The sequence below is a fragment of the Neoarius graeffei genome, chromosome 7, assembly GCF_027579695.1.
Source record: "Neoarius graeffei isolate fNeoGra1 chromosome 7, fNeoGra1.pri, whole genome shotgun sequence".
NCBI lineage: Eukaryota > Metazoa > Chordata > Actinopteri > Siluriformes > Ariidae > Neoarius > Neoarius graeffei.
Genome location: NC_083575.1, coordinates 26,440,766 through 26,454,059, shown reverse-complemented (window position 1 = coordinate 26,454,059; position 13,294 = coordinate 26,440,766). Strand labels below are relative to the sequence as shown.

At 40.8% G+C, this 13,294-nt stretch overlaps 1 protein-coding gene across 1 annotated transcript in view; it reads right to left on the bottom strand.

The window, feature by feature from the left end:
• Positions 1–13,294, bottom strand: part of csmd1a (CUB and Sushi multiple domains 1a) — an 800,422-nt gene that overhangs the window by 350,018 nt on the left and 437,110 nt on the right. The window contains exons 10-11 of the mRNA XM_060924925.1: positions 12,972–13,075; positions 12,672–12,784 (exon numbers count right to left, since the gene is read on the bottom strand). Of these exons, the coding sequence (XP_060780908.1) occupies positions 12,672–12,784; positions 12,972–13,075 (217 nt within the window). The remainder of the gene's footprint in view (positions 1–12,671; positions 12,785–12,971; positions 13,076–13,294) is intronic.

Genomic DNA, 13,294 nt, shown 5'->3' with positions numbered 1-13,294 from the left:
ACGCTATTTCAAGAAGCAAAATGCTATTTCAAATTGACAATTTACCAGGATGTTATGTGAAATCCCTGTGGAGAACACTGCTCTTTACTTACTTGTTTCAGGGTTAATTATTTGTTGAAGTCAGCATTGATAAGTGTCCTATTCCTTCAATTGCTTGCATTCTGATATAAGCGAGAGCGGGGGTGTATGTAAGTGAGCAGTAGCTCACAGTTAATCTTGTTGTGTAAGCAGAAATTCCAAGTTACAACCTTCAGTCAAATGCAGCAATAATCCACAACAGGGATGTGTGTTCAGGCTCAACCCAAAGCGTGAAGTGGATTCAGTACCATTGTGGTTTGCTCATCATTTATTAATGAACAACAGATTGTGCTTTTTATCCATTTCTAGTTATACTTAATGTTGTAGAACATCAGTGAGACAAACTAATTCCTGTCATCACATACAGTACCAGTCAAAAGTTTTGACACAGCAAGACGATGCCAAGCCACATTCTGCATGTTGCAACATGTGATTTCATAGTAAAAAAAGAGTATGGGTGCTAAACTGGCCTTCCTGCCTCCCATTGAAAATGTGTGGTACATTATGAGGTGTCGCAGGCAAGCTGGAGCCTATCCAGCTTGCCTGTGATCCTGTAGAACAGGATAAAGTGGCTAGAGATAATGAGATGAGATGAGATTATGAGGTGTAAATATGACAATGGTGACCCTGGACTGTTGAGCAACTGAAGCCATACAGTACCAGTCAAAAGTTTGGACACACCTTCTAATTCAGTGTTTTTTCTTTATTTTTATTAATTAGAAGACACTTCATGTATTAAAGTAATGATGGAAGTCGTTTCTCTTTACTTAGTTGAGTGGTTCTTGAAGATTGCTACAGTTGTGGAATAGGGCTATTTACTGTATTTTTATTATTTACTATTTGATCTCAAATACATTAAGAAGGCAAGAAATTGCACTAACTTTTGCTTTTTTTGTATAATTCATTTTTATTGGTCTTTTTGCAATCCTGAGTGTCATTAGTTTATTATACCCTTAGCTTATTAACCACTGAATTAGAAGGTGTGTCAAAACTTTTGACTAGTCCTGTATGACTTCAGTTGCTCAACAGTCCAGGGTCACCATTGTCATATTTTACACCTTATAATGTGTTTTCTGTCAACAGAAAGTTAGAAATTTTCAATTTTCAATGGGAGGCAGGAAGGCCAGTTTAGCACCCGCACTCTTTTTCTATGAAATCACATGTTATAACATGCAGAATGTGGCTTGGCATTGTCTTGCTGTGTCGAAACTTTTGACTGGTACCATGTGTGATGACAGGAATTAGTTTGTCTCAAGGTGTGCCTTGTCAAAACCTTAACTTTTGACAAGGCATACCTGTTAATTGAAAAGCATTCCAGGTGACTACCTTGTGAAGCTGGTTAAGATAATGCCAATGGTGTGCAAAGCATTATCAAGGTAAATGCTGGATACTTTGAAGAATCTAAAATATGAAACTATATACATAAAACTTTTATTTACTACATAATTCCATATATGTTCCATGTGTTATTTCATAGTTTTGATGTCTTCAGGATTGTTCTACAGAAAAACCTAGGAATGAGTAGGTCTGTTGAAACTTTTGACTGGTACTGTAAGTAGTAACAGGTAAACTGTCATTCCCTCACCAACCTCTTTTTTCCTCCTTCTTTGTTGACAATTTGACAAGAGAAAAAAAAAAACATAACTTATGTTGCTGAGAAACTGGAAAGTGCTCTGTCCTAAAGACTTTCTCATGGCACAAAACGTATTCATTGTTACAAAGCACAGACACCAGAGACTCCTTCCGTAAATATTAAATAGACGTCTCCTAACAGAAAGCATCATTATGATACGTCAATGACGTGTTTTTCTTTGTTAAATAACACCACCGGTTTTGTTAATATTCGTCTGAGATTATGTAAACCTTCTGCTTTAAGTCCCTGTGAATGAGCTGTTACTGTAGAAAAAGATAAGGCATTAATATAGACTTATCATTTGCATTTGCACTGTCAGAGCTGTTCGAGATGTGAGAATTCTACAGTGCTTTGGTGTAAATAAGTATAAAGTTATGACAGTCTTAATAAAGTAAGAACGATGCTTTGGGGAAGCTTCATGCTGCATCGTTGATGTTTAGATTTTGAAAATACTCAAATCATCTAATGACACTCAGGATTGCAAAAGACCAATAAAAAATTAATTATACTCAAAAAGCAACAGCACAATCTATTTTAATTATATGAAAATACACATATACAAATGCATATGTAATCTACTATTAGATGCATAATTTTAGAAAGGCAAAGGACAGCAGACAATCATCTGTGCTTTACAAAAATCTGAGGGAATATGGAAATGACCAGATGGTGTGAACATCTGTGAAGCCGGGCTGTGTGGATCTATGTCTGTGTGTGCGTGCGTGTGTAGGACTGCTGCATATTTTAGTCGCAACATATCAGTTTCTTGCGTGCCCTGGTGTTAATTGTTCAGTTCTAGCTCATCTCTTTGTGGTTTGGACTTCCCTGGATGGCAATGCCGGCATCACCATCCTGTTCATCATACTGGGCTGGAATATTTGTGAACAAATAATGCTGAATTGACTGGCTTCTGAATGTAGTGTGCTCCGTTCATTAACTCTGCTCTAGCTGACCCTGGACGCTAAAAATATCAACTGTCGAAAAAAAAAGTTTAAATATCTTGATATGTATTTCAGCATAAGAGCTGGAGAGTCCCAAGGCAAAATGTCCAGCTGATCCTCCCTGGCGAGACTACTGTCAAATACAGCAACGTGACTCGGAGCATAAGTGTGAAATTGGGTTTACACAAAGTTAATTGGGTTTGTGTCATTGTGCTGTGGCTTATCCAGACAGTGAGAATTGCTTGATTGTGAGGTTACAGTTTTGGGTGAAGAGCGCAGAAGTAACTGGGGATTTAGTTTGACACTCGTATCTGAATGGAAGGGGTGGTGGTGGTGGTGTTTCAAACATTTTACAACTTTTATTAACATTAATATTACTGCTAAGGGCCTGGTCCCACAACACCGATAACTATACCTATAACTACGATTATGACTATACCTCTGCCTGAATTTAGTTCCAGTCTGGAGCAGTCACACCACAACTATAATCCCGATTATAATAAATATCACTTGGTCCTGCCACTCAGGTAAATAAATGTATGCAACTTAGGAATAGTCATGAAAGTTTTTTTCTAAGTAGTAGCACATTATTCCAGGTCATACTGTCCAGCTTGGACTTCAAAACAACCCATGCGCACACTCCAGTGGTTGATAAAATACGACTAGGTCACGGATTACGGAAATACGATAAAAAAGGATACAAAATACGGATTTTAATACAGGTGCATCACGGATGCTAATAATTTACGGATTGGTCATGGACGTTTCAGTATATTACAGATTGTTTACCGATTTCATATGGATGATGCATCACGGATAAAAAAAAAATGAAGAAGTCTAAAACAATTAAATGTTTGGACTGCTGAAGTTTATAATGAAAATATCATACCTGCATTTATACGTTTACTTTATTAACTTACTATCAGTGCTGGGAATAACGGCGTTAGAGTATAATGGCGTTACTAATGGAGCCACATTTTGGGTAACGGAATAATTACTTAGTTACTTAATCCATATTTGTATCGCCGTTACCGTTACTCGGGAAGTAACGTGATGCGTTACAATTTGATATGGGCGCCTTGACAATATGAGCATTGGCAACACGGTACCGCAATATATAATAATAATTATGTACCAATATGGCTTTTACATTCTCCCATTCACCCTTTGAATGCAAGAGAACAAATCGTGATTTGCTAAGATGTTCTAGGTGGGTGGAGTCGATTGTGTTTTCCCGCTACGCACACACACGCGCACACAGAGATGGGGAAGAGACAATGGCAGCACCAAGCCGCAAAGTCGCATTTTCGAACTGGAAACACCGGCATAATTTCAAAAATCACAGGCAAAATAACATAACAGATAAACAGGGTATTCATCCTTGATCTGTTATGTTATTTTGCCTGTGATTGATGCTTCCTTAAAAACACTATCAAAGATCTTCCTGACCTATTGTAAATGGTGAAAGCTAAGCTAACTGTAATAAACCAGGTTATCATAATGCTGTAAACTGTGAGGACTTAATTGCTCACTGACTCTGTACTCTGTACTCCAAAAAAGTAATTGCGTTAGTAACTGCGTTACTTCACTAGAAAAGAACAGTTATCCTCTTTTATCTGTAAGCAAAAAAAAAAAAGTAACGCAATAAATACTTTTCCTGGTAACTAGTTACTTTTCTAGTGAAGTAACGCAGTTACTAACGCAATTACTTTTTTGGAGAAGTAACTAGTACTTGTAACTAATTACTTTTTCAAAGTAATGTGCCCAGCACTGCTTACTATTAATATTTAATGGAGAATCATATATCCGTGAATAAAAGATCCGTGCTTTGTATTATTTTTTATTTTCTGTGAATCCATATTCCGTGACTTTATGATGCAAGAAGGATGTACAAAGATGCCTGGGGAAAATAGTACGTGCTCAGACAACGTCACATGTAAACACTTACCTGATTAGTCAGATGTTTTATTGGTTCAGGTCTGGAAAAATCGCTCCAGAAGCAATCTCACCGATATGGATAAACCCCGGGCCTGGGTTATAGGTATCGTTATCGGTCTGGTATGACCACCAACCACATAAACTACAGGTGACTGATTTATTTATAGTTATCATTATAATTGTAGGCAGCATGGTGGTGTAGTGGTTAGCACTGTCGCCTCACAGCAAGAAGGTTCTGGGTTTGAACCCGGTGGCCAACGGGGGCCTTTCTGTGTGGAGTTTGCATGTTCTCCCCGTGTCTGTGTGGGTTTTCTCCGGGTGCTCCGGTTTCCCCGACAGTCCAGAGATATGCAGGTTAGATTAATTGGTGGCTCTACTGTAAACTGACTGTAGGTGTGAATGTGAGTGTGAATGGTTGTTTGTCTCTATGTGTCAGCCTTGCGATGATCTGGCGAGTTATCCAGGGTGTACCCCGCCTCTCGCCCATAGTCAGCTGGGATAGGCTCCTGCGACTCTGCATAGGATAAGCGGTTATAGATGACGGATGGGTTATTGGTATTGTAGGACCAGGCCTTAAATCTAATAATCTAATTCTGTACCTCTTATTCCTCAGTGTAACTCCATACCCACTTCCTAAATTTATTTCCAAGTTTGAGTCACTTGGTGCAGTGTTTCCACAAAACACCACCTGAGTTTGACCATCTGAGGCTGTGCAAAACATACCGGATTGGCAACCTGGCAAGCGTTTGTAAAAACAGATGCCTCAGTTTAATACCAGGCTTCCTTTAATACTATTTTCATACACACCGAAGGCCAGGTAGCGCATTTCATTCAAGCATTTCAAGCATGTCTGCGTCTCACATATGCTGCTCCATTTGTTTTCAATTTGCACACTTCTGGCGAAGCTGGCTTGACTCAAATGCTCTATCAACCGAGTCGTTTTGAGAGGAGGTGAAAAAGCTGTACAATTCAAATGCAGGTGTGAAATAAAGCTGAAACAGGTCACATACATGTAACATACGAAAGTTCATAAATAACAATGTTCTTCACTAGGAGTATGTACTACACATGTCATCAAACAGGTAGAGATTATTCAAATAACGTGTTCTAAACAGATACAAATCCAAACGCGATAGAGAAGACACTTTTTTGAAACAGGGCATCTAGTCGGGACTGGTATTAAAAAAATCCCACAAAGACAATGTTTATTAACATTCGTAAGCAATTACTTAAGCAAAGTATGCTTTTGCTAAGAGCGATAGCAGCTGATCATCAAGAACATCATACTGTACTAGGTACGCTGTTTTGTTTTATTTATCCAGTATTGTGTGTAGCCATTTATTCTCGCCTCTAGCCTGTATTGCTTGTTGTTGTGTGCTGCAAGCATTGCGCTCCTCATACTGACTTTTATGTGGAAGATGTTTTATGGAAGGGTTTCTTGTGTTGTAGGAAGATAGCGTAGTTCCTCCTCTTGATACTTTTACAGAGCACAGTTTGCAGTGTGCCATCATTAATCGTAAAAATACATCCAGATCCCTGTCCTTTTGTCTCATCTGATCATTAGCGTGGAAACATACCGGTACACTAGTCGTACATCCCATAGTAATACCTAGGATCGGTTGCCCGTATCGGTGGATCTTTTACCAGCATGAGTAATGAGCATGGTATCAGGCCAATACCCAATCCCAGTTTTGCCCTAGTTTCGAACAATCCCTAGATATGAGAACTGGAGTGATGTAGCCGAGGTTGAGGAACTGTCAAGGAGCATCCAAACAGGTACGGACTAGAAGCAACATGGTGACCAGAGACCAGGAAATGTCAATAAAATTTAGTGACTTGTAGTGACAGGCAAAGAAACTGCTGGTGATGCAAAGTGAGCAGGTACCAAGTTGAATTAATCTCAACTTTGAGGCAATGAGACTGAGGCGACTATCAGTGGGACCGAAGGATACTGTTGACTCAAGGATGACGCCAACACTGAGTTATTTAACAGTTATTTAACAGCATAGCGTTGAGTCAGCTATTAGCCATGTACGATGAGATTGAGTGGAATAATTGTTTTATTCTATCCACATTCACTGGATTTTGAGAAACAGATAAGTTTATTTTTATTTTTTGCAAATTCGATGAATAAAAACTTTATACAAAATGTCTGACAAAATCATTTCCGTTTAGCGGACTTCTTAAAAACCTACAGATGGCTGCATGAATTGACTTTTTAGTGGGGGGTTTTTTGTACAAAGTGCCATCTTGCTGTCATGCTGAGTTATAGAATAGCTTTAGACATTTATTTAATTCTTCCTTGGACATTTCAGTTATGTAATTTTCAAACGTCTCTGAGTTTTTGACTCAGTCTAAAAAAAAAAATTCAACAAATTTTACTGCTGAAAGATGGAGAATGTCATCAAACTGGTGAAATGACTAGCAATTTGTGAAAAATGTGATAATTCTTGAAAAATAAAAAAGATATGTTCTTATCATCAAATACTTTTATTTCATATTTTGTTGCTCTTTTTGTATTTTTGGGAGGTTTGTTTTCGATTAGAGTTTTTATTTCATCCTCGGTTGGTTCAGCAACACCCTGCGTCATTTTGTTTTTCTCTACTCACGGTATATCAGTTGATATCCTAGTAGTAGAGTAGCCAATCAGAGCATGTGATTGCTCATATCCAGTGAATATAATGAAAATAAATACACAAGAGGGATACTTGGGAAACCAGAGCCTAGAATGTCCACCAGCATCTAACAGTCAGCTACAACAAAGCGATGAATCGCTTGAAATATGGACGGCCTTTCAGAGCCAGAATTCAGACCATGTCAACCATGTACGACAGTTCAAAAAGAAACACATTTAGACAGAAATGGGGGACAAAATTCAGAAAGCTAGAAAAAAATCCAGGAATTCAAAATAAGAAAGAAAGAAAGAAAGAAAGAAAGAAAGAAAGAAAGAAAGAAAGAAAGAAAGAAAACAAAGGTTGCCGAATTCACATAGTTCCGTACTATTAGTACACAAAAAGCAGTACATAGGATGTTCCAATACTCAGTAGGCAAACTACTCAGTAGTGGTTGAACGCTACCTGGATAATCTACTATATTCATAGTATGCAAACGTATCGCACTATGCTTTCCCATAATTCAGCTGGAGTCACAGAATAACTGACAAAAAAGATTTCCCCTGGGAAAAATGGAAAGAAGATGGTGGACCAAAGTGAAACTGGTTGTTGAAGCACCCAAGTGGTGTCTCTGTTGGTGTACAAATGTAAGAATCAGTAATAATTTAAACATTTCTGCCATTGCAATTTTTTTGTTTGTTTGTTTTTTACCCAAGTTAAAAATTTTAACCTAGTTCATAATTTCCAACCTAGCTAAAATTATGGATTGTTTAAGATTCTTAAAATGGCGCCATGTGAGATGGCTGCCTCTCCAGTAGCTCTGTAGTTTTTAGCTCTTTAAACCTCTTTTTTCCACCTTTTTTTACTTTTCTGCTCTTCTTACGAAGACATAGTGTGTTTTACTATATAACATGGATATATTTAACTTTAACACGCAACCAGGAGCCAGTTTTCTCACTTATTCAAGAGAGGAGCTGCTGGCCCTGAAAACAATGGGCCAAGCCGGGATACGACACCCCATCCCGGCCGAGCTGAGGAGGAAATCCGGGGCTGCAAGGCTGGAGCTAAGCTAACGGCTAGGCTAGCAGACAACTGGTGGCACTACAAACCATCCATTCCCTCCATTATCATGGGGAATATGAACTCGCTGCCGAATAAAGTCGACGAGCTTTCCGCTCTGAACAACCAGCGGATTTACCGGGAGAGCAGCTTATTTATCTTTATGGAGACATGGCTAACACACCTTGTACCGGATGCTAACGTGGACCTGTGGGGATTCACTGCTGTGAGAGCCGACAGAGACACTAACACATGCGGGAAAAGCAAAGGTGGGGGACTCATAATTTATGTTAACAACCGCTGGTGTAACCCGGGACATATCTCTGTAAAGACAGTTTTATGTTGCCCGGACTTGGAGCTGCTAGCCATTAGCCTGCGGCCATATTATCTGCCAAGGGAGTTCAGTCATGTGATCACATCTGTGTTTACATCCCTCCGAGGGCAGATGCAGCTGCTGCATGTGAGAGGATTCACTCTGTCACAGCAAGGCTGCAGACACAGCACCCTGAGGCATTTATGATCATTTCTGGGGACTTTAATCACGCTACTTTGGACTCTACTTTGGCTGCTTTTTACCAGGCTGTGGACTGTCCAACAAGGAACAACAGGACAATTGACTTGCTGTATGATAATGTGAGGGATGCATACAGAGTCACACCCCTCCTCCCACTAGGGAAGTCTGACCACACCCTGGTTCTTCTACAGCCAAAGTACACCCCCCTGGTTCAAAGGCAGCCTGCAACAACTAGCTCCATCAGGAGGTGGTCCCCTGAAATGGAAGATGCCCTCAGGGACTGTTATGACATCACAGACTGGGATGTGCTGCTTAGCCTACACTGTGAGGACATAGAGGGGCTGACAGTGGAGAAGGCGAATGAGTTGAATGACTTTTTCAATCGGTTCAACCAGCCCACGTCCCCCCCACCCTCTCCCTCACTGCAGCCATCTCTCCTTCCCTCAACACACCTCCCCCCAGTCATCACAGCAGCCCCCTCCTCCCCCTCCTCAACACAGACTCCTCCATGCATTACTGCAGACCAGGTCAGAGGTCAACTGAGGAAGCTTCATCCCAGGAAAGCAGCAGGCCTGGACAAGGTGTGTCCCTGACTACTGAAGACCTGTGCTGCTGAACTGGGTGAGCCACTCCAATGCAGCTTCAACCTTAGCCTGCAGCTGGGGAGAGTGCCCACCCTCTGGAAGACATCATGTATCATTCCAGTTCCCAAAAAGAATCGGCCCAGCGAGCTGAATGACTTCCGACTGGTGGCACTGACTTCACATCTGATGAAGACATTGGAGCGGCTCTTCCTCAGCCTCCTCAGACCCCAGGTACAGCATGCCCAGGACTGTCTGCAGTTTGCATACCGGGCAGGTGTCGGTGTGGAAGACGCCATCCTCTACCTGCTACACCGAGCCCACTCGCATCTGGATAAGGGAAATGGCACAGTGAGGATCCTCTTCTTGGACTTCTCGAGTGCCTTCAATACCATCCAGCCCCTATTGCTTCAGGGCAAACTGAACAGGATGCAAGTAGACCCCTGCCTGGTCACCTGGATCTCCAGCTACCTCACTGACAGGCCACAGTACGTCAGGCTGAAGGACATCATGTCTGACACTGTGATTAGCAGCACCGGCGCACCCCAGGGCACGGTGCTGGCCCTTCTTCTCTTCACCCTGTACCCCGCGAACTTCTGCTACAACACGGAGCTGTGTCACATTCAGAAGTTTGCCGATGACACAGCCATCGTTGGGTGTATCAGTGACGACAAAGAGGAGGAGTATAGGAGCCTGGTGAAGGACTTTGCTGTGTGGTGCAACAGGAACCATCTGCAGCTCAACACCTCGAAGACCAAGGAGCTGGTCATTGACTTTGGAAGGTCCAGACCAAGGTCACGACCAATTCTGATCGAGGGAGTCGAGGTGGAGGCTGTGGATTCCTACAAGTACCTCGGGCTGTGTCTGGACAGCAAGCTGGACTGGACTTGCAACACCAAACACTTATACAGGAAGGGACAGAGCAGGCTATACTTCCTTAGGAGGCTCCAGTCCTTTAACATCTGCAGGAAACTCCTGTGGATGTTCTATCAGTCTGTGGTTGCCAGTGTCCTGTTTTACACCGTGGTGTGCTGGGGGGGCAGCACATCCAAGAAGGACACATCCAGGCTGGACAAACTGATCAGGCAGGCTGGCTCTGTGGTCGGCATGAAGCTGGACTCTCTGGTGACGGTGGCAGAGAAGAGGTCTATGGACAAACTATTGAACATCATGGACAATGCCAGTCACCCTCTGCACACCGTCATCAGCAACCAGAGGAGCCTGTTCAGTGACCGAATGCTCCTTCCCAAGTGCAGGACGAACAGACTTAAAAACTCCTATGTCCCTCACGCCATCAAACTGTACAACTCCTCTCTGGGGGGGGGGGGGGGGGGGGTAACAGGAGGACAGAGGATGGGAAGGAGCAGTAGCCTAGCCTAACAATAAGCAATACCGGACAATGTGCAATATAATGTGCAATATAAAGTGCAATATTTCTCCTGCTGCCACCCCCTTTCTCCCCACCTTTTTTTCCCTCCTTCCCCCTTCCTCTCTTCCCCATATCTTATTCTTTTTATATTTGTATATGTAAATACTTAATTTATTTTAATTTATCTAGAAGTTTTCTCTATTTCTTTTCTTTATTTATCTGTAATGATGCTGCTGGAATCTTAATTTCCCTGAGGAAACCCACCCAAAGGAAGCAATAAAGTTTTATCTAATCTAAAAGGGACTTTCCATCATTTCTTTTGTCTCTCTTTCATCCATCCACTTCCTCTCTCTGTACACGTACCTAGTATTGCCTCTCGTCTTTTTTCATACTTAACCAGGATTCAAACTCAGAACCTTCTGATTCTTAACCCAACACCTTAACCACTAGATTAGCAATGACTGCAATGAAAGACATGATCTCATCTCATCTCATTATCTCTCGCCACTTTATCCTGTTCTACAGGGTCGCAGGCAAGCTGGAGCCTATCCCAGCTGACTACAGGCGACAGAAAGGCATGATATATATTTTTAATTTATTAATGAGTCCAGTCTTATTACACCATCAAGTCACTGAAAATACAAAGTCTTCCCAAAACCAAACACTAGATATAGTCAGTCTCCCTAATACAAGTAGCAAATTATAAACTGGGTTAAAAATTCTAACCTAGGTTGGAAAAATTCCACCTGACCTACAATTCTGACCTGTAATACATCATATATTTGTGAACATCTGGGCCAGAGGACAAGTAAGATAGTAGCAAAGTACATCTGAATCACGTCCTTAGTACTTGCTCGCATACTCAGAGCATAGAACGTACTACAGTGATGGTTGTGTAGTAGGTATTTAACCTACTTTAGTATGTTATGAGAATTCAGATGCAGCCATAAACCTTCTGGTTTAAGCCACACCCACTAAATCCAAATACCAATATGAATATTTGGGTCAATAAAAGGACAAAAGACACAGATAGTAGGAGTACACTTCAGCATGAGCTGATATAAATAGTCTCCTGACATGAAAAGTAGATGGCCTTTCAATTTCATAAAACCAGTGGAATTTAGTTCCCTCTGAAATTTGGTCATTGCAATATACATTTATTTCTGTAATATCTAAAAAAAACCCAGGTCATTCTGTGGCTGTGAAGTTATTTAATTTGAGGGGATTCCCGAGCAAATAATGTGCATGAAATCGCTTGGTTTGCACAGTCAAGCAGACAAAGGAAGTCCGTGTGCACTGCTTCTTTTGGGTTTTAAGGCAGCTGGCATCCAGTGTTGCATTACTGCCATCTCCAGGTTTACCTTTGACCGTGCACTGACAGTTCCATCATTCTGTCACTAAACGAACAGCTGATCACACCAAGGTGCTCGCTGACCGCTGATATTTATTAGTTTGGTTCTGTGTTTCCTTTCTTTCGTATATAACAACATATTTTCTTCTCATTTTCCGTTACTGTAGTCGGTCTTTCATGTTTCATTCGCACACTCACGTCCTCCATTTTTCTCTCCTGTTTTAAATTTGTATCCCACAATGCCTTGCGCGAATGGGGAAAAGCCCATCACATGATGTGTGACGTAGTACTGTATCTTGTGTTGTGTCATGGTGAAGCAGGAAATAATAGCAGAGAATTTAGGGCCATGTGGCCTTAAATTCATTAATTGTTCTATTTAAAAAAAAACAAATAAAATTGGAAGTCTGATTCGAATTCAGTAGCTTTCGGTCCACTCAACAAAAACATAATTGAGTGTGAGGGAAAATTATTTTTATGACCTAAACCTGAAAACCTGAAAGGCAGTCTAGCTTTAACATGCAAAGAAGAGGTATGCTTTATTTATCTATTTAATTATCATAATATTTTTATTTTCCAAAACATAACTTTGACTAACCTTCATAAATGGCTTTGAAGCCTTGAGAGCCGATGGTGTCATCTGATTGGAGATGCAGCCACATCTGGTTGCTCATACTGACAATCAAATCAGGCACGCTGGAGCCTGTCAGACTGGAACAAAGATATAAAATCAATTCTGTACTATTATTTCAGTAAGAATATAGCGATGACAAAAAGATTTCAAATTTGGCATTAGAAATATTATTTGTATTATATTGTATTTGGGATAAAATGAATCATCTTAATAATGTGAAGGATTCAATACTTGGTGATCTCAGGATGGGATTTGAAAACTCACACGTAGAGCACTCTTCTGGCATCACCAATCTTTCCTCCATCACCCACTGTTAATGTATCATAAGCTCTCTCAAGGTCAAACTCGTCGAAGGCTAATTTAATGACCTGAAAATAAAAACAACAACAACGTGTCAAATGTCCACAAGTTGCAAAAATATGTTCTTCCTTTAAACCTTTTTCAATATGCTAACTTGCCACATTAACAGGGACACTCGGACACCTTATCATTCGTGTAATTATCCAATCAGCCAATCATCTGGCAGCAAAGCAATGCATAAAATCATGGTGATAATCCAATTAATGTTAAATGTTCACATCAATCAT